Raw genomic sequence first — 25,391 nt, forward strand, 5'->3', positions numbered from 1 at the left:
ACGAGGGGTGGGTGGGGGGGAAAGCGTCGGAGAATGGTTTGTCTAATTGGATGAGAGACCTCCTGCGTTCCCCCTGTTCTTGATTTAATTCTGCTTTCTGATTTCTTTTTGAGGATTAGACGGCGTGAGCATTGGCTTGCTGCACTGGGAGAGGACTTGTCAGTCTGGCTTCCTGCTCTTTGTCTCTGCTGCCGTATCTCCCTCCGTCTGTCTTCTTTCCCTGTCACAGCCTGCTCCATTGTTCATCTGTCTTACAATTCCCCTTTCTTTATTGTCCCATCTTTCTTACCCTTGCTTCTCTCTTGTTCTTCCTTTTCCTCTTTCTTTCTCTTGCCATGGCATGAACTCCATCCCTGAGCCTATTCGTTCCACTGGCAGTTCCTATTAGCTTGAGGAGGGTATAAAGCACGGTTGATTGCGTCCTTCCTCCCTTACTTTGGAGTTTCATTTACTGTCAATCCCATGCATTTACTCACACAGCCTCGCACAGATCCCTAACCAGGTGTTCTGCCGTTTGACGCTCTTGGCGATGGTTCTGAATGTCATATCTAATTGCGCATCAGACAGTCTTCCATTATAGCCGTGGGCATTGATTGGTCAGTTGTCTTAAGAGCTAATAAAAATAAAGGGGGACAAGTAGGTCACAAATGCACATAATTGCAAGTGTGGAAATGTGCGCACGTGCTTGGTGGAAGCTGGCATCAGAGCCGAGCCGCACGTGGAGATCAAAGGCAGCTGCAAATGAAGCAGAAAGAGCTGCAACACTGTCCTCCTTTTCTCTGGATAACCCCTGTTTGCTTATTTTGTGTAATAAACTCTGTGGTGTTTCATAACATTATCAGAAACAAAAATGTCAACATGTGACAAGTGTCAGCAGGTAGCCATCCTCATCCAGTGAAGCTCTGTCAGTCTCCATGGAAGCAGGAGATTTGGAAGCAGGGAAGGAGAGATTAGCGGGGGGGAAACAGCTTGGTACCGAAAAACCGAGTTGGAGAGATTAAAACTGATTCTGTTCCTCTGGTGCTTTCTGTGTCCTCCCCATCAACTCCTACCTGCGTGCACACACTTTACAACACGCTTTCCTCCCACTTGCATCTATACCGTCGCTCTTTCTCCCATCGTATCTATTTATACCTGCGTATTCCTTCTCAATATCACCCACGTTCTGTGACTTTTCTCTCACTCCCTCATCCTAATTTTATTTCCCCTTTTTTTTGTTTTTTTTTTTTGTTCTCGCTCCACTGCGCTCTTCCACAGATCTCTTCAGCCAGGTAGCGTCAGCCGGTGACACGTGTGACCAGAGGCAGCTCGGTCTGCTGCTCCACGAAGCCATCCAGATCCCCAGGCAGCTGGGGGAGGTGGCCGCGTTCGGGGGGTCCAACATCGAACCGAGCGTCCGCAGCTGCTTCCAGCATGTAAGATAACACGCAGATGGAAACATGCATGGCTTCCAAACGCATAAAGTGACTTTCAAAAGTGCTCTCTCCTTTGAACTTGATTTTTTTTGTGTGTGTCTTGTTGAGATTTTTTGACACAAAGCAGCACGTAATTGTGAACAAAAATCCAACTTTGTCCAAAACAATAAACGAGGACATGAAAATATATATTTTTTCCTTCAGTTGCACCAGATTGCTGATCTTTTTTTAACAACCTTGTTTTCATTACCAAGCCGTTTGCGCCAGCATCAAAAATAAATGCTGTATTGACACAAACTATTTTGCTGACTGTCCTTTTGAGTTTTACAATAGCCATCTAGCTCAGGTTTAATTTTAGACTTTACTGTTGTTTAACGATGTTGCTCTTCCTCAGGGATTCGCTGTTTGATTGTGTTTACTGTTTCTTCCCTGACTTATGCCCTGACCGTTATAAAAAAAAAAAAAAAGAGAGAGAGAAACAGACATTAAATCAGCCTCATAAATGTTTCCGATTCCCTGCACTGCAACTCCAAAAAATATCAGAGTGAGGTAGATTTCAGCTTGCAAAGAAAGTCCTCTTCCACATCTTCTTGTTGATGTTGCTTTCAAACATGTGGACATAGATGGGGGTGAGCACGCTTCAGTACACAAACATGCACATGCACACAAACAAATTGCTCCCAGGTTTGGTCATGAATCTCGGTGTCAGCTGTAGTTGAGCTCCTCATTAATCATTCAAACATCCAACAATGTTTTGGCAGGGAAAACCAGAAAATAACACACACTACCTCCCAGTAAACCACCTGCGTAAGCACAGTGCTGGCTTTGTGCTTCAGTTTGTCTGGTCAGAGACCGACTCTGCAGAACCCCCAAGTCCAATTGCTTTAATAGCTCTGTGCTGAAGGAGTCGCATGGCATAAATTTAGCCTCCTTCTCTGTCCTTTTGTCGCGCTACTTCAGTTTTTCCCATCCATCCTTCTGTCCGGTCATCCTTTCAGCCAGGCAGTAATTAATCTGTAAGTGCTATAATTCTGCAGTTAGATGCCAGGGAGGAAAGACGGAAGGCAAAGATGAGACTAATGTATGTGATGGAAGAGACGGTTAGATTGTGCTGGCAAAGGTCAGAGAAAGGGTGACGAGTTTAATGACGATCTGAGATGTCAGCCAGGTGAAGAATATATCTGAGGTAATCTTCTCTCTTAATCCGAGGGTGAAAGTCTCCTTCACGTAACCAGAACCGATGACAGCACAATATTCATCCACAGGTTGCACATGTTTTCTTCCAGGCAATTTCTAACAATCTTCATACCAGAATATTTTATATATGAGGTTTTTTTTTTAAATTCATTAAATGTCAAATTGTCTTGTTTGTTTCTGCAATGACTAATAGAAAATTTTATTTCACACAAGTTATTTTTAGTAGCAGAATTAGCAATAAAGGATAGAGAAATGGAGAGAGAGCATTGTCTGTATATATCTATATAGTTATGTTATGAAGTATTTTTTAAATACCATCTATTTATTTAGTATATTAATCTTAGGACTGCTTTAGCTTTGTGTATTTAGCATGGATGTATTTGTAGAGGTACACTAATAAAGCCGAGATGCTGTGTAGGCTGTCGCACAATATGAGCGAACAGGAACATCCTGTTGCTTTTTGTTAAGTCACTCCTCTTATTACCGATGTATTCTGCCCTTTGCTTCCTTCGCTGCCCTTTATGTGAGTCAGGGATGATGGAAAGGTTGTCTTTCATTTCTGGAGAGGTAATGGCAACCATGTCAAAGCTGCTAGATTGTCTAATGGGCTCATTATTACATCCTGTTAAAAATATTTTGCTGACACTGCTGTGACAGGGAGTGTTTGCCAGTAGCCGAAAGACATGGTTTCAATTTCAGCTTAAAGCGATTGTGAACAGACGATAGAAAAAGAAATCCTGGTTCTGTAAACAGGCCAAGGTTGGTAATGCATTTAAGAGCAGATGCTTGGGGATTTTTAATGGTCTGGGCATCATTACTAAAAATGCAGCTACAGGATCAGCATGGGGATGTTAACATCAATCAATGTTTAGTGTAAGAACAATTAGGAGCTCATAAAAGTTATTCAGTCTTGTTCAAGACTCAAAGCCATAGCAGGGACTGTGGCTTTTCATTCTAATATATATGGTCATCTTAAATTTGTCTGCATGTTTATTAGGAGTTTAGTACAGAGTTGCAGCATTTACTGGATGTACTTGATTGTATCTCATGCTGCAAAGTGCCCTTACAGTTTATCACCTCGCTTTGCTGAAATTTTATAGAAACCATAAACCTCATATGGTTGATAAACTTTTGCTTTATGGGTTTCCAGCTCCTTATTCTTTACCACATGTCGCTTTTTATGAACAGGTGAACAACAAGGTGGAGCTGGAGCCTCGGCAGTTTGTGGACTGGATGCGGCTGGAGCCTCAGTCGATGGTCTGGCTCCCCGTCCTGCACAGGGTGGCTGCCGCAGAGACGGCCAAACATCAGGCCAAGTGTAACATCTGCAAAGAGTGTCCGATTGTGGGCTTCAGGTACAAACACTCACATTCTCGTGTTCGTTTGTGCAAAATTGTAAAGCAAAAAAAGGTGTGATTAAGTCTGCAGCTTGTAACGAGGTCTCGTACACATCATGTGACATTCTTGTGGGTTGTTCACTCTTGAGCAGAAAGGGCAGATCTGCTCCGGAGGGCAGACATTTATCTAAATGTCAGCAGCTGATATACTACTGAGTAAATACCACCAGTAGGTTTGTAATGAAGCATGCATTCCTAAAAAAAATAATGAATAAAAACAGCGTCCACCAACAAACAAATCAAACAAGTCTGCTTCCTCAAAGTTTACAAAGAGCCTTTAAAACCTGTAACAAACCTCTGCATGTTTCCACAGCTGCAAAGGTTTCGGCTCGCCTTGATAAATTACTTTCACCCTGGTAAATAAAGATCCACCATTTTGGTGAGCTGATGGAAGAAATCCAGGTTTGCTCTATCCAGCCAAGAGGGAAGGAATCTCGTCATGCCTGAAGTCGCGCAGAGTGGCAGAATTGTCCTCTGGAGATCCATTGCTTCGCAAGCAGAAAGAGAAACACATCCAGACATTTGATGAAGCACACATCTTCCAAGTTCTGTCATTGATCGATGAGCGCAAGTGTTGGTGGGAAGGAAAGGCAGATAGCAAAAATGAAAAAGGAAGAAAAATGCATAGCAGGCGTTTTGTGTGGTCTGAAGACGTCACACCAAGAAACAGGGGGGGGGAAATGTGGCTTGTTTTGAAGGTTGTATCTTTTTTTAACGAGATTAAGTAAAATGTGTCATTATGAGTGTTTTAACTCAGACTGGATTAAATATTTTCTGTAACAGGATTTAGGAAGAGTGAAGAAAAAGTGTTTTCAGTAATTTAACTCAGATGCCAAAGATCAAAAACTCTAAATTAGTTTATATTAAATGTTTGTATTTCCTTTGCAGGACAAAAAGTTTTATTGTACACCTGCAATTATGTTTTATCAGGTTGCTTCAAGGCAATGATTACTTATTAAAGAACTTTTAAAGAATACTTCAAAACAATTTAGTCAATTGTAGAGACTCTAACTTAACCGAGGGCATTAGTGCGTCATCCATCATGTCTGTTTTTGATAAATGCATCTCATATCTTTTATATAACTAATATTAGCATTTTTTTATCCAAATATTACCTAATATGGTAAATGTATTCCAAAAAACTTAAAATAATACTTTTAGACTATAAAATAATTAAAATATATATCTTCTAGAGGTAGACTACATTATTTAAAATGGAATTGTAGTTGTTTTTGATTGCTTAAGCCAAATTTCAAAAATAAATTACTTTGTCAATTAAAAAGAGTTTATAAATTGCCACATTCGCTGTAAAAAAACATTTGAATATTAAGCAACAAGCTAATATAATCACAACCTTTGAGAATAATTTGTGATAATACAAGTGTAAAAATAAACCAATAAATAAGAAATGTGAGGATAAAAGTTTGCTAGAAATCAGTCATTAGCTAGGTTGTTAATTATTTAAATTTTCATACTTACATTCATTATCTTTATAACATTTTCATCCACTTTGATGTAGACAGCACCTATAGGCAGAATGTCAAAGTCAAAAATTTATCTTTTTTTTTTTTCTTGTTCAGAAAGAAAGAAGTTCTTCAGGTACTTTTGTACAAAAAGCACCTTATTGATCCTGTTGAAAAGATGCTTTGTATCAAGGACATGAATTCTGGCTTCCGCTTTCTCTATGCTATTGTTCGATCATCAGAAACTCTGAACGGTATACTGAAGCGAAGGAGCATTTGGCCTCCAGTGAGTCACTGTTAGCACCAGTAATGGCATTAGTTTGGTTTGGATTGCTTCAGATGATAGCTTAAACTACTCATAATCTGTGGTGACGCTTTCTTCATTTCATTAACTGCACCTTGGAGTGAAGCAGGTGCCATGGTAGTCCTGTAAGAATGAATCTACTGCTACCTCAAATTTGTGTTAAAGTAATGCGACATGTAGGCCTGTCGCGATAAACGATAAATCAATTAATCGCACGATAAATTAATTTTAATTATTGGTTTTATCATCTCTTCCTGCCTTTTTTCTTTCTGTTGATGACACTGAATGAAAAAAGGTTCAACTCCGGTGCTCTGCACTGACCCTCCCTTCCTATTTCCTTAGTGTGATGTCCAGCGCACACTACACAAGCTGTCGGCCCATTTTCAAAACCTGAGACACATTAGCCGACAGAAATCCTAGGTATAACGGTTCAATCGGGTTCCATCGTGCCGTGTTGTGTCCAGCCACATGGGCACAAAATAATGGCTACAAGTCCAGTTAACTAATTTTAGTATCAGGCATTAATCAATGCTTTACTAGAATCTACCTGTGATGCATGTGGCTAGAGTAAGGGGAAAATAGGGGCAATAAATCGTGTAGTGTGAACTATTGCGTCAGGATGTGCTCTATTTAAATCTAGTTATTACTGAAGGCCACATACAGTATACAGACTTCATAATCTGCACTCTTTTGGTTGAATGCAGTATTTATTTCCACTTTTGCTTTATGTTTAGTTTTTATTCAAGTACATTTTTTATTAATGGAGACTGAAAATCCATTTTATTTTTGTTTTTGGTTGTTTTGTTAATTTAGTTGATCAGTTCCAGTGTTATGTGTTCTTTTGAAAATAAAGTGTATCTATCTATGGCAGGAAATCACATGCATTATTAGTAATTTCCATTAAATCAGTGTCAACTGGTCTTTAAACAATATTATCGTTTATCGCAATAATTTTTTAGACAGTCGCTCAGCAAAATTTGTTATTGTGACAGGCCTAGCAACATGTCCTTTTCTGACGTACTTTTCAAATGTTTGCGGGTTTCCTCTTAAAAGAGCAGTGAACGCTGATTTCATAATTAGCCAGAATTGTTGGGTATCTAAACTAATTAATTCAGGGCCACCTCATCACCTCCTGAATGAAGGTGACTTGACGCCCTCTCCTCATAGTAATATGCTTCTTGTCAGGATGTAATGGCGTATTTGACTTGGTGCAGTTGTGTGCACTGTTGCATCCTTTGATGTATAGCTCTCTTTCGTAGCTCATCAGTCAGCTAACCTTGGGGAAAGCTGGAGAGGGGAGAAAGATAAAAGACTTAAGCTATTATGTCTGAATGGCTCCTGTCTCAATTTAGCTGTTAAATGGCAGACTTGCTACAGCTGCTGCTGACGACAGCAACCCCAAAGCTGTTGTCAGATTGTTGCTTGTGTGCAAATCCAGCAGTCTGTCATTCTGTCTGCATGTAGTTTTTGTGCGTCTACGAACATGTGGTTGACGGCGTGACAGCGGGGATCGACAGCTCTCCAGATGACGAGTCGTGTTGTGGGGCAAGAGTATCTGCTCACTTGTGCGCTCGCAGAACAACGGACCCAGAGGATGTTGAAGTGACATTTCATGACAGTGCGTCCTAACCCAACTTTCCTCACTTTTTTTTTCCTCCCCCATCCTACTTCTCTCCGTTTCTGCGTAGGTACCGCAGTTTGAAGCACTTCAACTACGACGTGTGTCAGAGCTGCTTCTTTTCTGGGCGTACTGCCAAGGGCCACAAGCTCAACTACCCCATGGTTGAATACTGCACGCCGGTGAGGAAGCAACACACACACAGCCTGACTCACATGTGTCTGCACGCTTTCCTCGCTAGCTTACGTCGTATCTCCTTCCCACACACTCCAATTAACAATTAAATTAATCCAGTCAAATTCACACTTTTTAGTGTCTGATAACCTTCTCGCCCATCTTAATGTCAAATTAGACACAGCCTTTCAACCAGTGAATATTAATCCTCCTTATTACATGAAGAGACTCCTGAACTATCACTGCATTTTAGCCATATCCAATGGTAATTCTTGTAATATCTTGCTGTTGCCTCATTTCCTCGCCATGATTTAAGTTTCTTTTTTGACTAGTTTAAGTTTTTATTAAGCGTCCACTCCTCTCAAAGCTTCCTGCTTTGGCTGAAACAATGTTCATTCCAGTGGGGACGTCTGCGAAAATGTTTTTAGAACTTGGCTGGAAGTGTTTTCCTCCAACCACAAAACAGCCTCAGCCATAGTGGGAAAACACAAAAGCTGTTGGCTCACAGTCAGCGTTCCTGTTCATCCCAAAGGTGTTGGAAGTGTTTTGTGCAGACAGGGAAACCAATTTCTTGTTATACTTCTCGCTTCTGCATTGGGACATTGTCTTGTAGAAAAGAAAGGCGTTCTTTTCTCAACAAAGCCCAATTGGCCTGTTTCTCCTCTCGCGTTAATTTAGATTCTTTATTTCCAACAGTGGTTCGTCCTGAAACAAATAATCTTGAATTATTTTTAAACAGACCAATAAAAAAAGTGTTTGATTTGGATATCCATACCTATAGAAATTTGTAGGATTTTCCTATGAAAAATCGTTTATCTTATTTTTTAAAATCAAAATTCTAATCTATTTGCCCCTTACAGATTTATTCAGTTTTCTCACGCTTCCCCTAAACCTTGTAACAACTTGTGCCACCCTTGGAGGTACTGACTCATTAAATGTTTGTCATTGTTTGCAAATTTTGTCCAATTATTCTTTCCAGATTTGTTTTATTTCAATCACATTTGAGAGTTGAATGAATCTCAACCAGATGTGAGTTTGGACTTTTTGACTGTGCCACACCAAAACCTTCATTTTGTGATTTTATTTTTTTTTTCTTTCTTTATTCTTGAGCCATTTGGATGTGCTATTTAGAACTTTCCTTCAGTGTTTAAACTTGGAAATTGTGTGTTAAAACTCTTACTAGTTTTTTTTTTTCATACTTATTTGCTGCCACATAAGCAGATCATAGTTACTTCCTGTTATTAATACAAGCTGACACATAGCTTCAGCATGTCCCTACAGCAAACATTCAGAGTAGAGAAATATTGTTTAATATTGAAGAATCTGCTTCTCAGCAGATCATTGAATTTTATTTATCTACGTTCTTAACACAAATAAAATGAAAAGAAAACATCGTTTATTGGTTTACTTTCCCCTCCAGATGTTTTTTTTAAATTATTATTTGTCTTACTTCAGTGCAGCAAAGTGAGTAAGGTTTGTGTGAGAAACTAGAAATAAAACATTATTCTCATTTTCAAATTATACATTACTTTTACAGGCCACTGCTTTTCAAAATCACCCAGATTATTTCAGTAACTGAAGTCGCCATTCATAATACATCAGTATTCCACATTTTCTTTTAAATCTGCAAATTTGATTAATGGTGACTTTAAGGGCAAGGATACCGACAGCAGAAAAAGGAAAATTATTTACATTTAGCTGCTACACAGTGTCAAATTATCCAAATTATTTTTACGTTATCTGTTTGTAGTTATGCGATTAATTTATTGCTCATGAGTTTAGTAGCTATTAGCTCAGTTTGAAGGAAAAATGCATGCAATATTCAACAAATAAGATTTACCATACACTTTTCCGCATTCGTCAGCAATGTAGCTTAAATTCTGAGTGGGTATTGTAATAATTGTTGTCTTTCAGTTGCACATGATAAGAGTTTCTTTGCTTGGGGGGTGGGGGGAGAAAATTGTATTCCCGACTTCTCTCAAATTTTCTGCCATGTCTTTGCAAATGCCCTGTGACTATCTGCAGAGACCAGCTACACTGTCAGAAGCAGAGCAAGGACAGATCTCAAACCGACTCTCGGAGCGTGGCGCTGAACAACCGGCGCAGCTGTAAAAGATTGACTTTGTTTGGCAGAACCTTCCTGATAAGAATGAAATGATGGCACATTGTGCCATCTGTGCGGCAGAGATCTGGTCCGTTTGCGAGGGAAAGCGATATCTGGGGCTGGACAATGTCTGAGAAAAAAATGATCAAGGAAGATCACAGACTAATGGGGTATCTGAACTTAAAGGCAACAATGCTGATTTTTATTCTATATGCTTGCTAGCAAGCAGCCACAACTTTACATCTTCTGAAACAGCTTTGACTGCAGGAGGCTGGCTGAAGGCTTTTCAGCATAAACGGCTTTCAAAGTTGATCATAAAGCAATGAATGGAACCAAATGTAGGCAGATAGTGAAAAGCAGATGGTTTGTGCTCTCTAGATTTTAGTAAGCACGTTTTGTTTATGAACTTTACAAAGCCTACGCATAAAGAGTGGAACATATAAGGCCCTGTTTTCACAAAACTGTTTTGCAGCTGAAATGACGTCCGAACACACACAGATCGATGCCCGGTTGGTCGTAGGAACAAAAGCAGAGAAACCTTGAAAGGTGTTTGCTTTCGATTAGAAGCTGAGAAAGTTGAACATGAAGCTCGCTCATCAAGCTTGACCCAGATTTATTGATCCTTCAGGTGATGGAGGCTGGGGAAAAACACGTTGGTCTGAAATATGTCATTTCTACGCGAGCGAGCAAAAACAGAATCAACTCACTTCTTCATTTTAAATGTCACAGTGCACCACAACTTTATTAAACAGTTGTGATATTTTTACTGTATTTTACCCTAAAAATGTCAATATAATATATAATCACATTTGTTCATGTTAAGCTTCTCGAGTTTTCATTGAGTCATACACTGTCTGACAAACTTAGACTGTTAAATTGGCTTTAGTTGGATCCTGTGCAGCTGCTGTATGCCATTTATCTCCATATTTGTCTTATTGTTTATTTTATAGCTGTTATATTGCCTTTCATTAGTTTATAAATGTGCTGGAGAAAATGTCCTACTTTTAATTTGTTTTGTCTCTCACTTTAAGCTTTTACCTTTCCTGAGGGGCTGTGTTGTTGTAGTTCAAATTCTACAGCTAATATGTCTGCTGTCATTTTGGAGAATTTATATTTGTTGAAGTGTTACAAACACATTCCCAGGGGGAACATATTAGGGATTATAACACCCACTATATTACTGTGACTTGTTGATTTATTTCCGCTGGGCTCTCTTTGCAGCTCTTGTGCTGCATTTTTCATTTACAGTTCTTTTCAGAACTATTCAAAGTCCTTGAATTTCTCCATTTTTTGTGACATTGAAAACCACAAACCTCAGTTTAATATATTAGGATTTTTGTGACAGACAAAGACAAAGTATTAGGTGTTTAAATGGGAGTGAATGAGGATGCATGGGCTTAAATCATCACCTTCCTAAAATGGTGGCATTAGTCATTTTCTGCCAAAAGTGATTTTTTTTTCTAACCTCAATCATATTTTGACAAAGAAATTACTCGGGCCAATACGTTTAGAGGGTGGCAAATACATTTTTCATTTATACATTTGGTTTCAGCTTTCTCTTATTGATTATTTTTTAAACAATCTGCACGTTGTTGGGGTCGTCTCTGCCAGCTTTGGATGGCTGAATTTTTCGTAAATCATGTTTTTGTAGCTCTGGCTGTGTGTTTAGAGTCCTGCTCTTCAGTCTCAGGACTGGTGCAGTCTTTGACATGTTTTCTTCAATTATATGTAAATCTTTTATAACTGAGGTAGTTTATTCACGGTGATGGATAGTCTTGGTTTTCCTGCACACATTATTTTCCATATGGACCAAAAATTTGATGTTGGCCTTTTATGGCGGGAGCATCTTCTTACACACCTCTTATGTGGCTTATAGCAAACTGGTAATGGAAATATTTATGGTTTTCTTCTTGCTATCCTGTCTTAAAAGTCCAGATTTGTGACATGTATGCATGCTAGTTTCTCCAACCTGAGTTGCAGAGCTCCTATGAGCTGCTTCTGTCCTCACAGAACCTCTGTATTTGAATTGGAACCAAGCAAACAAATGGACTTTATTTACCACTTGGTTACACTGATTTAAATTGGGGGTATCAGAGCAAAAGAGGTTGAAAAGGACTTCAATCCTTTTCAGATTTTTTTGATAAAAAAAACATTTGTCTTTTTCCTTATACTTCATAATTACATGGATAAAATTCAAGAGAAATGTGTTGAAGTTTGTGGTTGTTATGTGACAAATTGTGAAAATGTTCAAGGCATGTGAAGACTTTAGCTGGGCAGTGTATAAGTTGATAGGAATATGGGCTCATTAGGCTTCCAATATCTAAGATGGCATGTTGGCAAAGTCACAGGAGAGATTTAATGAAGCTCTGGCTTTTTTTCGTGCAGCTGCTCTGTACGTGCCAGTGATTTGTTCAAGCTACCATCTTAAGTTGTGTGGATTAGCCTGTAAGCCATGTGAGCTTTAACAAGCCTGTTACACATATCCGTCATCTGTTGAAGCTGTGTTTTTCTTTTTTGGGCCTGGATGTGTGTGAATGTCTGTGTGTTTGTATAAATCCCTTAGAAAGGGATTTTACTCTCCCTCTGGTCAGACTGTTGTGCTAATTTGTTGTTTGCTTGCGTGGCTGAAATTGCTTCTGCAGGAGAAACACCTTTGCTTGTTGTCTAATTAACAGACTAATTTAGTTCCACAGAAATGCTGATCTTGATTACATGTTCATGAGAGACTGTGGAAATGCTTCATCCATACAAGAAACGCTCTGCATTGTTTATTCCCTGTTACAGACAACATCAGGCGAGGACATGAGAGATTTCACCAAAGTGCTGAAGAACAAATTCCGATCGAAAAAGTACTTTGCCAAGCATCCGCGGCTGGGTTACCTGCCAGTCCAGACAGTCTTGGAGGGAGACAACATGGAGACGTAAGTGATGTTTCAGTTTAGCTTGGCTGGGTATAAATTGCTAAAGATGACGTGAATAGAGAGATGAGGTTCCGCTTGTTACCCAACTGCTGATAATTGCATAAAGACTTTCACTCTATAAAATGTTTGTGATGTGCTGATAATATCAAAACATGACAAATTCAGTGTTGGACAAGATGGAACAACATGCACTCCATGTTAAAGAGGCAAAACCCTCCAGAAGTAGCAGGTCCAAAGAACAAACAAACAGTGTTGTGTTGTGGATATATGGTTCTGAAGTAGATAATTTTTCTGCTGCATCCACCACAATATTGGTAGTTTTATTTCTTTTCCGCCAGGTTTTGTAAATCCTTCTGGAAAACTGTTTAACTTGAGCCATATTAGGCAAATGCCCAGACTCCACATCTCATTTTATCCATCTTTGCTACCGAACTCGGGTGGTTTGTCTCTTTCGTCGGTCACTGTCATTGTGGGAAAAGCCATTATGTATTTCCTCCTCCTGTTTATTTCTCGCTGTTCCTTTGTTAGTTTTGCAACACGTTGTTGCAGCTGCACCTCGGCTCCCAGGATGACTCGCATGTAGATGTACAAAAGCGGTCTCATAACTTAAAGTTGCCCACAGTTACCACTTAGATGGATTGCACTTACCGTCCTTATTCGTCGTCCTCCTCCACCTCCCACCTTACTCGGTTCACTTCCTAACCCTCAGCGCTGAGAAATGACTCCTGCAGAGCTTTCTCCTTGATAAATGTCCTTAAAGGGGAAAACATATTTTTGAAAGGGATCTTTTTTTAAAAAAAAAAAAGCAGCAGAAGGGAGTGGAGAGTGGAGTTATTGATCATTTTACGGTTTCTTTCACTACATTTGGTCTCAAGTGAACACTACACTATCAAGACTGTGAACACAGTAATCTTATATTTAGACTGTCTGAAAAGGAAATAACCTCACTGTTTGTAATCCTACTTTTGAAATCGTAGTCCTTTACTGTAAACTAGATTGTTTCAATAAAAACAGGCTTGGTAGTTTCAGTTACTCTAAACTCTATATTTGTCTATATTCTTTGTATTGTGACAAGAGTTACAATAATTTTCAAATGTTTGTGTTGATGTAGAGTCAGAAGAGAAAACAAGATTAGGTTTTGAATAATTACCCTCCCTAAAACTCCTAGCCTCTCTCTTCTTTACTTTCTCTGTTTTTTATTCCACCCACTCTGTTTTTCTTCCCGAGAGAGAGCAAAACACCACCTACCCAAACCTCTCTACTGTTTTTTTGCTTCATGTCGCACCAGATGGGATTTTGGATTTGTCACAGCTATATTTGATAATTTGAAAGAACCAAGCTGGGTTTTTTTTTTTGTTTTGTTTTGTTTTTAACATTTTTACTGTTCGCCCTTCGTGACATGATTCAGACTTTTGCAAAGACGTTGATGGGTTTGGAGATTAATTTATAAGATGCTGGTTGAAAGTATTAATGTTCTCAAGAGTTGCACTACTGCTGCACAGAAAGTAGTTATTTTGTTTCATATTTAATTTTAAAATCTGTTTGATAATTTCTAAAACATAGCTTGAGTTAAACAGTAAATTTTATTCTTAAATTTGCTTGAAAGTACATAAACATTTAAAAACCCCATGAGAACATTTAGCAGATTAGTAATCTATCTCACAACAGACGCTCTGTTTGATATTCAGGTTAGTGGATATTTTGTTATTCATCTTCCCAGGTTATCTGAATTTAATTTCCTTTTTTTTTTTTACTTCCAGAATTTGTTGCTTTCAGTAAGTTAGCACTAGCAAACATGACTCAGCAAAAATAATAAGTAGGGATATTACATTTAAATTCTCTCATTATATTTGCTGTTATTTGCTTCCATTGCTTTCAGTTTCCTCTTAAGAGGAATTCATTTAAAGATGCATCTGTCAGTAAGCGACTGGTTCATATATTTGCTGGATTTTCGTTCCAGCCCTCTAGCTGTCTCTCTGAATCCGACAGGTTGAGGTGTCAGCATGCACATGTGTTTTTTTTTTTTTTTTTTACTGCTGACAAAAAATGAGGGAGGGGAAACGCAGAAAAAAAAAAACCCTGTGCTAACGGTGACAAAATGACTACCACAGCATGATGGACCAAATTGATTTTTAGAAGCTGTTCAGGGCATTCACCTTGAAGGAAAAAAGAAAAGCCTGAGACAAAACAGGAAAGCACATGCTGTGCAGATATGACAAATATATAAGGTGATGAAAAAAGACATGGGCTCTTTTAGTAGTTTTTTTTTGCTTTTTCCCAGTCAGCATTTCTGTTTTTTCAAGAGTAGCTGGAGGAAAACGACAACCAAAGAGCTTCCCAAGTGCTGCCAAGGCGTTGGAGTTATTATCCACACACCCCTCTTTAAAATGTTGACTTAAAGTTTTTTACTAAACAAAGCATTTTTGATCTTGAATAAAAATCTTGGTGTCCCTCTTTCTGATTATATCCATTCATCTGTTTGGCTGTAAACCTGTTCTGTCCAGATGGTTAGCAGATTCAAAACTCCTGCCTTCATTGTGACCCTTTTCTTCCATGTAAAAGTGAAGAAAGATGCCACATAAAGCATTTCAGGCAACTTTAAGTGAAAGCAAATTGTTCCTGTCAAAGTGCTCATACTTTCAAAAGGCCAACTTGAGGTCCTCGTCTTAAAAGACAACGTGAGCACACCGAGTTTCTGTTCTTTCAGAGCAGAAGCTGCCTTCTTCCAATCTCAATCTTTTCCTCGCTTCCATTTCTCTGCTTTCTGCTCTGATATCTTCTGCTATCCTCAATTCAACTTGTAAATAAACAAATCGCTGCTCATTTTCACTGAGCACTGCTTGTGCTCCTGTAGTGGGAAAAACACTAAAAATAAAATAAACCACCAGTTGGCTTCCTCTGGGAGAGCAAAACATGTTTTATTGAATTTATTTTTTTTTAAATCTTCTGAGTTTATATCCCTATATTAAAGTAGAAGAAATTATGAGAGACTGGAAAGGTGAATGTGTGAAGGCAGGTTGTTTCCTGTTTTTTCCTGTTTTGCCTTTGAGGAAATGTAAAGAACATCTTGAGCTTACGCCAAGTTGACAGCGTGATGTATAAACTATTGCAACACGAATTTTTTTATGTTATTTTCTCAAATGCTTTATTAAATGTAGTTTATATGTTTATTGACTTATATTTTTGATGATTATTACAATGTTTGTTGGAACACACCTGAATGCAGCCTGGAGAAATATGGCATTTTGTTTTGTGATTTTTCAACGTTTTTAAGTATAAAATTGAGTTTGGAAAAAAGTTGAGTTTCCAGACATTACATCTTATTTCATGATCTCAAAGCTAATGATCTAAATTTCTAGACAAATGTAGGGCTTTTTACATCGACTAATTCTTAGATGATGTTCTTATTCTTGTTCAATCCATTGATCATTTAGATTTTTAAGTAATAGACACTCGTTCTCAGATGAAAAAGAGCCGTCTTACACTTTGTGGCCTCTCGATTCTCACCCGAGTTTTGAAATGGAGATGTTGTTGTTTTCCTGGATTTTTGCACATTATTGCAAATGTGCAAAAAAATTCAAATGTTTTTTATTGACATCTTTTCTCATATGAAAGAGTTTGAAGTGTTTTTTTGCGGTGTGTACATATATTCTTGATTGCATAACATCTCTTCCCCATATGCTGAGCCCCAGCTGCTCAGCAACTGGATGCACGCATATTGAGAGGTGTTTTTTCCCCCCCCCCCCTCCTCTTTCTCTTCTTCCTCCATCTGCTGTGTTTTCTTTCTCAGACAAACTGAGTGATTTTGACCCTAAAACTGTTTTGTGGTGCCTTTACTCCCTCCCCCTCATTCCCTCGGTTTCTCTTACAGTCCCGTCACTCTCATCAGCATGTGTCCGGAGCAGTATGAGTGAGTATGAGCCACCAGTAACTACACCCCGTCTCCAGACTGGAATGCCTTTAAAACAACACCTCCCTTTGCTCCTTTCACTCCTCACTCAGCACCTCATCTCCCACCACCACCGAAATCCTCGCATCACCTAAGTTTTGACTGCATGTTGCTTGACCGCCTGCTTTTTCTGCCTGATCCGCTGGTTGAACATCCGACCGAAAACAGGGGGACGAAAAAAAACAAAACTTGTCGTTTTCTCACCTTCCTCTTCTCGTTAAAGCTACCACCTAGAATACAGTGTCTCATCCCCGCGAGCCTGTCAAAAAGCATCCAAACGCTCCGTAGATCATCCCGCTCTCATATTTCTCTCTCTGTAGGATCATCTGATTTGTTTCTAGGTGAAGCTGTGTGGGGCCATTAGGTTGTGAGTGCGTGAACGAGTGTGTGTGCATGTGCTCGTGATTTTCTGTTTTAACGAGGCCGTGTGAGCGCGCCGAATCTCATCCATCTCCATTACTCCATTCATTTTCCAGGCTGTCCCAGACACCTCAGCTCTCTCACGACGACACCCACTCCAGGATAGAGCAGTATGCCAGCAGGTACGCTCTGCAATCTCCTGTCAACATCTCATCAATTCCAGTGACACAGGGGGCCATGCAAATACTCGCACGATTCGTAATGCTGTGGAAAAGGCCAATAGATGATCACCGAATGGCTCAAATTTAGAGATGAAACATTCTGAATATATTGGGAAGGAACAGCGTCGAGGTTTTTGCACAACTTTAAGGCACAAGAGAAGAAAACGGGGACTGCTTGACACATCAAAAGAATTTCAAACTCAAGAAAAAAAGGTTTTGGTCTTTAAATAAGTTGTTAGGGCAGTGGCAGTCATAGTTAGGAAGAGTGAAAAGATGTGAAATCCTAAGCTTTATGAATCATCCTCACTGAAATATTGAAGGCATTCATATTTAATTTTGTCTCTTTTGGAAATTAAGTTTTTTTGTTTGTTTTTTTTCTTGCAATTTTTGAAAAGCTGCTCAAATCTTTGCATCCACCCGCTCCTATAACCATTAATGTTGCACCTGAAGCTGTTCAGATGTGACGTTCTCCTCAGTTATCTATGAAAGATACGTGTTCCCTTTCTGGTTGCACTGGCATTCAGTCTGTAGTTTAAATACAATCTCTATAAATTAGGATATGGATATTGACTAAAGGCAGACATGAAAAAGTTTCCATACCTAATCATCACCTAAACTCAGACTGGGCAAGGAAAGCGTACATAAAATTCAGCCAGAAGACTCCTGATAACTGTAGGCAGCTGTAGAGATTCACAGCTCAAGTATCTGTTGGTGGGAAAATATGTTGTGTAGTCCAGAAATCAAATGTTTCCCAGCACTGTAGTTACTATAAACATGTGGACTGTTGTGCATTTTTAAAGAGGTTTATAATATAAAAACAGTATGATTTGATAAATTATATGAATTAATCTTGGTTACACTGAAAAATACATTCTGGTGGAATTTTTTTTGTTGGTGTCTTCATGATTTATCCAAACGGACATCAACGTTCCTTTCGTCTCCTTTTGTTTGCATCTTTTCAAATGTCAAATAATTTCCAAAATCTGTCGTTTGCCGACCTCCAACTTAATCCGTGCCATTCAGTTTTTTTCTGCTGTGATCAGAAAAGCCTTCAGATGCCAGCTTCAAAGAAGCTCGCACACACACACACACACACACACGCGCGCACGCACTGTGTCACTATTAGCGTCGTAGCCAAACTAATGTTCAGCTTCCTGGACACTGTGTTATCTGTAAGCTAAACATATTGAATACTTAAATCGGTAAACCATGACCCCTCAGATAAGTTAGATGAGTTTCTTATCCGTCCAAATCTGTTAACCCCTGAAGCGGACAAGGATTATTTGTGTTAAAATAAAACTCTTACAGGCAGAACTTTAATCATGAAGAGTCATCTGATGCAGCAGTGCTTTATCTGGTCTGAAACCTTTAATTGGCTACACACCATTAACCTTCGTTGGCTGAACTGCCATTAACAAAGACACATTTGAGCCCTGGGAATGATAAATTCAAATGACATATAGTCACTGCTGTTACACTGCTACGCTAGCTTGAACACACTGGTAAGATCTGAGATTTATCCCTCCTATACATATTCTTTCACAGTTTATTTTAATCACTAAGGATAATACATGAATTACTTTACCCCTGATCTCTCTGTTTTGTGGAGTTCTGTTGCATGCAAGCTCCGTGAATTGACTTCATTAGCATAACTGCTTTTGAGTGGATTTACGATGATGAAAACATAAATGTTTTTACCAAATCCATCTTCCCTCCCCACAGCCACATCTCTGCCATGCATAATCATCCATACATGCTGCTCACTGTTTGTGACTCCATACATGGAACCATACACATATAATGTGCATGCACAAGCTGAGATAATCTTTTTATATTTCTTTGTCGGTTTGTGTTCCCGCTGACTCGACTGCACGTTTTACATTTTAACCGGTGTCCCACTGAGGTCTTGATGTCCTCGTTTGTCAGCAGTGATGTTCTGTATTTTAATGATGTGCTAACAGCCTTTGAATGCTTTGGTTTTTAACTGTGGTTTGGGTTTTTTCTTTTTCCTCAGGTTGGCTCAGATGGAGCGCTCCAATGGCTCTCTGCCCACGGACAGCAGCTCAGCTACAGGAAGCATGTAAGTCATCATTTTCAACTAATTTCACTGTTGGACTTTTTTCTACAAAACCTAATTTCCACTAGCTGTACATTGGGGTGTTATAGTTTCTTTTTTTTTTTTTGTCTTTTTGTCCAAATTGCAGCTCATACATAATTCAGTCAGAGCTTTCATTGATTTTAAATTAATTGTGTTTAGCCTGCAACACAATTTTAGTTTGACTTTCAAATGGATGCTAAAAATTGTACTTGGTACCCTCTACTTTAATGCAAAACATCAGTGATGTTTTCTATTATGAAAAATTACCATGTGCATTCCTGAATGACAGTCAGTGGAGGCATTAAATTAACTTCTTAAAAATGGGAAATCACTTGGACATATTTGAAGAGCTTGAAGACTCATGGTTTAGCCACAAAAACGGCACGATTAAGTCGCGTTGTCTCCACTGTCAGCTCTGCATGCAGGGCTGAGCACCGAGTGTATGAGGGAGGAAATTAGTTATAACACTTTCAGATTGGAAACGCTATGTTATAGTGTTAGAAGTATGCTAAATACCGCAATACACCTAGTTTAAATTGTTATGAGATGACATATTTTGGAAGCATGATAATTATCTTATGTTGTTGGAAACTGTCAAGATTTGTTGTATTCTTCAAAGATTTTAGTCCTACCACCCAAAATACTCACGTTTTTATCTTATATCATTTGAATATTTGCCAATATTGTCACTATTACATGATTTTCTTTTAAGTCATCAATGCTAAATGTGTTCATCAAAAGAGACAGCGATGGGTTTATCAGTGCAAATAAAACAGGGTAAAAGCTTTACAAATCCATAGAACTAATAATTAAACATCTGTGTTTTATTAAAGTTTTAGCAGTCAAATTCAAATACATATTTAAAATTATATCTCTTGAAATCTAGTTTCCCAAATATGCATGTGTAGTTATAGCAAAATACATATATTTTTTTTTTCCTTTTTTTTATATAAGTAATGTTCAAGCACTCTGAGTTCCTAATTATTGATGTAAACATGTTTGTGGAAATTGGCTCGCATGCAAACATTTTTGTAGATTGTCCTGCGTTAATAGTGAAACTCTTATTTTGGGTTATTTGGTTTTGAATGGATTTAAGCCTTTTTTTTTTATCCATGTGAGAAGGCAGTTTTATGTAGCTAAAAGCTTACATCAAACTCACAGAAGTGTTCATCTGGAGAGCTGCAAGTGTTACATCGTTATGTTAAAAGACAGTGAATCGAAGTGGGATTTCTACAAAGGAAATTGTTTAAAAGAGGAAATATTTTCAGAACTATTCCAGAAAGGCACTTGGGGAAAATGTTTGAGACCTGCGAGATCCTCTGTAAGGATAAAATGAAACATTTGGCTTTATTGTTTTCTAGATTGCATCCCTTGCTGATGCATCATGTGGATCACATCCCAGAGGGAATAGTTTCTTTGCAATAGAAAATGCTCTGAAGACTTCTAATAGCTGTCCACTCATTGTTCTTCGGTGGATCGATGGGCAGAGAGAGAAAAGCAAGGAACATTTTCGGTGTGCAGGTGTCAATGGAAACTGAGAGGGATTTATATTCTTGTTTTGTAAGTTTGGTAATGTGGCACAGACACATTACCACTGCTCCCTTTTGTGCTGCGTAGTGTGGCATTTCCAGAAGCCGGAGCCATTAACAATCCCGTCTCTTAAAAAGGAAAAGTGACGAACGACAGAACACAGTAGAGCATTAATGAGGTGAGGAAGATGAGGGGTTGATGAAGGGTAATGGCAGTAAGAAAGTGTATTTAATACACCATTATGGATGTGGGTTTGTTCTCCTATTGACTCTTAGAGATGTGCAAAAAAATTAAAAAAAAAAGCACAATTATTCCTAGATTTGAACACTAAAATGGTAAAGCACTTTTGTTCCACTTATTTATTATGCTGGCTTTAACATATTTTTGATGCAAGCCCTGTAAGGCTATGAAGATGATTCAACATTAGATTAATCTGAGACATTAAGAAGCCAGAGTTCACAGTCAAAGGGGCTGAGTGAGTAAAAATACCAGCAATATTTGTTTATCACCTTGTTGTTGTTCACTAGCAACTGGACTTCCTCTCTTGGTTCACCTCTCATCCAAAAAGCTTCTGAATATGGTTGGAAGTATTACAAGTATTTTATCAAGGCCACTAATGTCACTATTAGTATATGTGAGTCATTGATGCTGCTGTTGTTGCTTATAAAAATATTGCCTTGCATTGCAAATTTAAAAAGGTGCTTTAAGATGCTTAAAGTGTCTCTTGTGAAGAATTAATGTTAGTTACTACAAAGATGTGCATGTCAGATCAGGAAGGAGAAATATAGTAGTTATTGCCTCATAAAAATGAGTGAAGACTTTAAATAAATGCATTGTTGCAGTAGCATAATCTCAATCTGAACTACGTTTGAAAATGTAACATGTTGAGTACATTCATTCAGGTTTAAATACCTGAATTTTGAACAAATTTACCACTGTTTTTTATTAAATGTTTTTCAATTAATGTTTTTTTTTTTTTTTTTTAAGTGATCAGAGTATCTTAAAAATGTTAATTAGTAATCTGTGACCCTCTATTTCCCTGGAGTTAAAATATAAAATCTTCCTATGGAAAATTCCTGATCTTCACAAGTCAGGAAATAATTATAAGATAACAGCTACTCACCTCAGTCAGTATCTGCAGGCGGGGCAATAATTAAAAAAGTAAAAAGAAAACCTAAAACTGGCTCATGACTAATAAGGGAGGACTTCAGTTTATTTTGCCATCTAACAGAGGAGAGAGCAGAGGCAAAGATTGGCATCTTGACGTTTCCATAACAACAATCTATCTGAAAGGCCTTTGAAAACCTCTTTACCAGGCATGGCAATTATTATATCAAGAGCTGTATCATTTTGCAGTCAGAACTTTGCTGTTCATATGTAGTTTTCTGATAATTGGGTAGCAGAAACATTTAGTCTCAATCGCTGCTCCACAAGGCATCAGCAGGTTCCTACAGGCAACGCTTGTCTGTAAAATATGGAGTATTTCATACTACATCTGTTTGAAAGGCTTTTATCTCTTCTTTTAATACAAAGATTTATCATCGAGTATGTTTTATAGCTTTAGTCTCTTTAAATTTAACAAGTGCAATCAAAAGTCTGTCAAATAAGTGGCAAATGGATCTTTGCAGAAGATTTTATTTTATATGTTCTTTAAAAGATTTTTTTTTTTTTTTTTACTACATGCGGGGATGTTAAGTGTTTCTTGTGTAGTTAAAGATGACCCCTGCTCTTCTGATGGCTGTAAAAGATGTTGGAAATGGTTCCCTTTCAGCTCCCCTTTCTTAGTTTGTATGTACTTTTGTACATACAAACTTAGGTTTCAAAAGCTGATCCAACTCAGGTTTGATGGTGCATTTGCATGATCGCTGTCTGTCGGTTGGTGAGGTCACACGTGCCGCAGAAATTATGCCCACGCTTGACGGGACCGCTGGAGGTAGCAGGATTTCTGTTTATGGAAATCTGCGCGGTTTTTACAGGGATGATTGCGTTTGCCAATTACATGGATGTTTGAGTTCTGGCTCATTTTCTGATTGTTCAAATCCTGCAAACACTGTCCTGGACTCGCTGACGGTTTTACAGTGATATCAATAATTGGCTGGTGAGTGTGTTTGGGTTCAGCGAGTGTGTTGTTTTTGTTTTGCATTGCCTTTTTTATCTAAAAGAGAATTCATAATTAGTAAATTAGTATTTTCTGTGACCTAAAGATTATTGCTATGGTTAATTCTATCTTACAATCGTCAACCTGATTCTTTTTTTCTTCTTTTGTATGTTGCTCTTTGTTCTTGTTCTTCTTTATTTAATTTCTCCAAACATTGGCTTTTGAGGCCAGCTTTAATCTCACTCTGCCATCTGTCTTTCTCTTCAATGAACCTTCATTATTGTTGATTGCATTCTACTCAGGTTTACCCTTTGGGTACTCAGACTGAATATGGCTTTTAAGTATTTTGCATATGGCTCTCCATTTAGAATCAAACATGAAGAAAAAAAGTTTTAACATATCTCATCAAGTTTATTTCATCATCTTAATAAATGTCTTTCTTTTTTTTTCCTTCCTCCATGTCTTTATATCTCACTCGTTCTCTCTTGGGCTTAGCTTATGCAGCTCATACATCAGCTGCATTCAGCCCAAGAGGGGCTGCTTGCTTTGTGATATGTGAGTCTATTGTTGAGTAAAAAGTCTCTGCAGGCACTCAACCTCAACAGGACTAACACTCAAATTCACAATCTACCGCAGCTATTATTTACATTTAATTCCTCTGCTCTACCATTTCGGTTTTGTTCTGCCTCTACCCCGGGCCTCTCCTCTTCCTCCCAGGATCTCATAGCAGGGAGTTCTACCCCCCATAGTTCCCATTTTCACTGGTAATGATCCCCCTCCTGTCTGCCTCCAGATTCGCCTGCAAGGCCCTAGAAACATGCATAATTAGCCTCTCAGTATGTGCAGGACCCCCGTCCCTCGTCCCCAGAATATGGCATCACTGCCATATTTTAGGTTTCTCAACTGGAGCCTTTTCTCATCATACCAGTTTGTCCTGTCACAGCATAGGAATATTCCAGAGGGAAGAGTGTGTGTGTGTGTGTATTTCTGTCTGTTGCAGCAGGAGCCGAGTGGAATTCAACTTGCGATCTCAGTTTTATTTATTTATGTCATTTTTGTGGAATTTTAAAATGCCATAAAGAATTTTATGAAACATTGTGGAGGTTAGATACCCTAAAAAGACAGAAAATGTAAAACAAACAAACAAAAAAATCTTCCAAACACTCAGAGATCTTAATTATAAAATAAAAAAAATCGATTGGTATTTATTGACGCTGTGGGAGCCGTTAAAAAGCAGTTTACTAAATGTTACGTTTGCTAAAGAAAAGCTGAGTATAACAGGGTTTGGGCAATGTAGACTAAAAATATCTACTGTATTAATTGTAATATCAATAAAAAATGTTGGTCTTTTTTTGTCAGATCCTTCTAAATACAAATACTTTTCCTAAAATAAAACCTAGCTATTATTGAAATAGCTGCTTAAGCAGTCCAGCTGTCCAATTAAAATGAAGTAATAATTATATCAAATCATATTTTAAAATGCATTGATATTTATTATGTATTTCTTGGACTCAACAGCAGAAAAATAGCTTAAACAGACGTGCAACAATCCCAGCCACACTTTCTAGTGATGATGGTTGAAAAATATCCTTCTGGTGTATCATTATCACAGCAATGTCAATATTTATTACCTTAACCTTTCTACTTCACCAAAGTAGATAAAAAAAACAATAATTACCCATCCATGGAGTGTGTTCTTTCTCGGGGGGCAAAAACAGCCTTCATTCATTCATCTCTCTGTTTTTATGAGAATGTCAGTAGGCAAAAATTTTCATGTAACTACATTAAAAAAAACTAATAAAAGGTAATAAATCTTAAGGCTGTAACTCAGGTGAGCTTGGAAAAGGGGAAGTTGCAAAAGAAATAAACGTTTGGTGAGTCTGACCAGACTTGACGGTTTTAATGATGCCAGAGTCTTGTCGGATGAAACAGGCTCATGCATGCAACTCAGAACATTAGATGCATATAATAAAACACTTCTAAAGGTAATTAAAGCCCAGCCTTTCAAAGGGGGAGAAAGGAAAAATAAATAAGTACTCGGTCCTGCCTCCAGATATAGAATCCAAATGCTTAAACTACAGAAAGGGACTGGGAAAAAAAGACAAAGTTCAGCTCATTATTTAGAAAAAGAGGTAAAATATAGAGGTAAATATAGGAAAAAAAACAAAACAAAAATAATTACCAAAAGAAAGCATGGTTCCAATGACCTAGAGTAGCAACACTTATTTATTAACATTTCACAGAAAATTTAATGAAAATCATCAAATAAATAGATTTAACATCTCCAAACTACTTAAAATCCAGTGGAGCTCTATTTTTTAATGAACTCTTCATCGTAACAGTAACCTACTTTTTTGGTGTAAATAGCTGAATTACCTTCAGCTGTTTACCAGAGTCTAAAAATTAGACCAGATTCAGGTGTAACCAGGCCAACATCTAAACTAGTGGTTCTTAACCTGGGTTCGATCGAACCCCAGGGGTTCGGCGGAGGTAAAGACACACTGTGTAAAGTCGTGATGACGCGCCGCTTTGCCATCACTTG

At 38.2% G+C, this 25,391-nt stretch overlaps 1 protein-coding gene across 11 annotated transcripts in view; it reads left to right on the top strand.

The window, feature by feature from the left end:
• The window catches only part of utrn (utrophin), a 192,255-nt gene that overhangs the window by 153,231 nt on the left and 13,633 nt on the right, over positions 1-25,391 (top strand). For 8 of the 11 annotated variants that reach the window (XM_015049921.1, XM_015049918.1, XM_015049926.1 and 5 more), the window contains 7 exons: positions 1,258-1,415; positions 3,801-3,967; positions 7,465-7,576; positions 12,457-12,593; positions 16,465-16,503; positions 17,019-17,084; positions 19,138-19,203. In XM_015049921.1, the coding sequence (XP_014905407.1) occupies positions 1,258-1,415; positions 3,801-3,967; positions 7,465-7,576; positions 12,457-12,593; positions 16,465-16,503; positions 17,019-17,084; positions 19,138-19,203 (745 nt within the window). The remainder of the gene's footprint in view (positions 1-1,257; positions 1,416-3,800; positions 3,968-7,464; positions 7,577-12,456; positions 12,594-16,464; positions 16,504-17,018; positions 17,085-19,137; positions 19,204-25,391) is intronic. The other 3 variants (XM_015049922.1, XM_015049923.1, XM_015049925.1) reach the window with 2 other exon arrangements.

This window comes from Poecilia latipinna, unplaced genomic scaffold, assembly GCF_001443285.1.
Source record: "Poecilia latipinna isolate Pla-1442-1.1 unplaced genomic scaffold, P_latipinna-1.0 Scaffold966, whole genome shotgun sequence".
In the NCBI taxonomy this organism is placed as follows: Eukaryota; Metazoa; Chordata; class Actinopteri; order Cyprinodontiformes; family Poeciliidae; genus Poecilia; species Poecilia latipinna.